A 1,503-nucleotide genomic window follows, 5' to 3' on the forward strand; every position below is an offset into this window, starting at 1 on the left:
CTCTTGTTGAGTTGCACTTGAAGATCCTTCACTAGAACAGTCAACTCTTGAACTGAACCCTTGAGCCTTTCAACAGATTCCTCTGGAGATGAGAACTTAGCCTTTGGAGTTTCCTCTTCACTTGAGACCTCATGACCACCTTTGTCCTTGATAGTAAAAGGTTGATCACCAATAGTAGGCAGGTTGGTTGGGTTATAGATGTCAAATTTCATGGTTAAACCCTCAACTATGTTCAAGGTTACAAGACCTTCCTTGACATCTATAACAGCTCCGGCAGTGGCTAAGAATGGCCTCCCTAGGATGATAGGGTCTTCAAGTTCCTTATCCATCTCTATAACCACAAAGTCTGTAGGAATTCTTGCCTTTCCTATCTTGACTGGAAGGTTTTCCAACTTACCAACCACATCCTTGTTTGATCCATCAGCTAGACATATGTGAAGATTGGTGGACTTGTATTCAGTTTGCCCAAGCTTTTGTGCTATAGAGTAAGGCATTACACTGATAGATGCTCCCAAGTCACATAAGCATTTGTTGAAGTGAAGGTAGCTGATGGAGCAAGGTAGATTGAATGGACCTGGATCTTCAAGTTTTGTTGGAACAATAGCTGTCCCAATCTCCTCTTGATCTCTCCTATCTTGATTCTGAGCCTTCTGCTTGGATATGTCAAGTAGCATGCCTTTGTAGAGAGGATATGGGGCATATTGTTCCAAAGCTGGTCCTCTCTCATCTTCCTTCTTTTCAATGAAAACCTTCTGTTGAATGGCCATCACTTCCTTATTTTCAATCACCACCTCTTCCTTCAAAGCCATCACTTGCTCTTGTTGCAAAGCCATCTCTTCCTTTTTTTCAATTATCTCCCTGAGTTCTTTCAGCTTCTGTGCCTTTAACGTCCTGGGAATGGTAGAGGTGGTTTGTAAGCAGGAGGAATGTATCTAGCAGGCGTAACAGCTTCAGTGTCTTCAACTCGATCAGTCACTCGAGTATGCACTCGGTCGAGCACAGGCTCGAGCACCTGGTCGAGTGCTTTGACGGCTTCAGTCTGCTTTGAAGAACCTTTACTCTGGGCTTCAATAAGTGAATCCTCCCAACCTTGAACCTCACTGTACACTGTGACAGCTTCTTCATAGAGATTAATAGTTTTAGCTGTAAACTCCCTTGGGTTTTGAATAGCTTTTTCAGGAAGTTGGTTTGGCTTAGGAGCGGAAGTAGAAGCAATGGAGCTCTCCATGTACTTGACCGTAGAGTTCAGGTCAATAGAATAAAAATTCAACGTTTGGTTCAGCTCAGCAAATTGCTTTGCTACCTCAATCTGCCCATTTTCTTGCCCAAGTAAAAATTGCTGCATCATAGCTCTTAATTCAGGTTCTTGTGCTTGTGAGGTCTGAAACCCTAGAGAGGGATACAATTCAGCATTGTACACTGGTTGATGTTGCATGGGTACATAATGGAACATACTGCTTTGAAACATGATTACTAAATCGAATGGATACTCGGTCGAGCACT

General features: G+C 42.9%; 1 protein-coding gene across 1 annotated transcript in view; it reads right to left on the minus strand.

Moving 5' to 3' along the window:
* The window catches only part of LOC104783704, a 19,553-nt gene extending 18,744 nt beyond the window's left edge, over positions 1–809 (minus strand). Inside the window, exons 1-2 of the mRNA XM_010508825.1 lie at positions 575–809; positions 46–478 (exon numbers count right to left, since the gene is read on the minus strand). Coding sequence (XP_010507127.1) covers positions 46–478; positions 575–809 — 668 coding nt within the window. The remainder of the gene's footprint in view (positions 1–45; positions 479–574) is intronic.

This window comes from Camelina sativa, chromosome 4 (genome assembly GCF_000633955.1).
Source record: "Camelina sativa cultivar DH55 chromosome 4, Cs, whole genome shotgun sequence".
Lineage (NCBI taxonomy): Eukaryota > Viridiplantae > Streptophyta > Magnoliopsida > Brassicales > Brassicaceae > Camelina > Camelina sativa.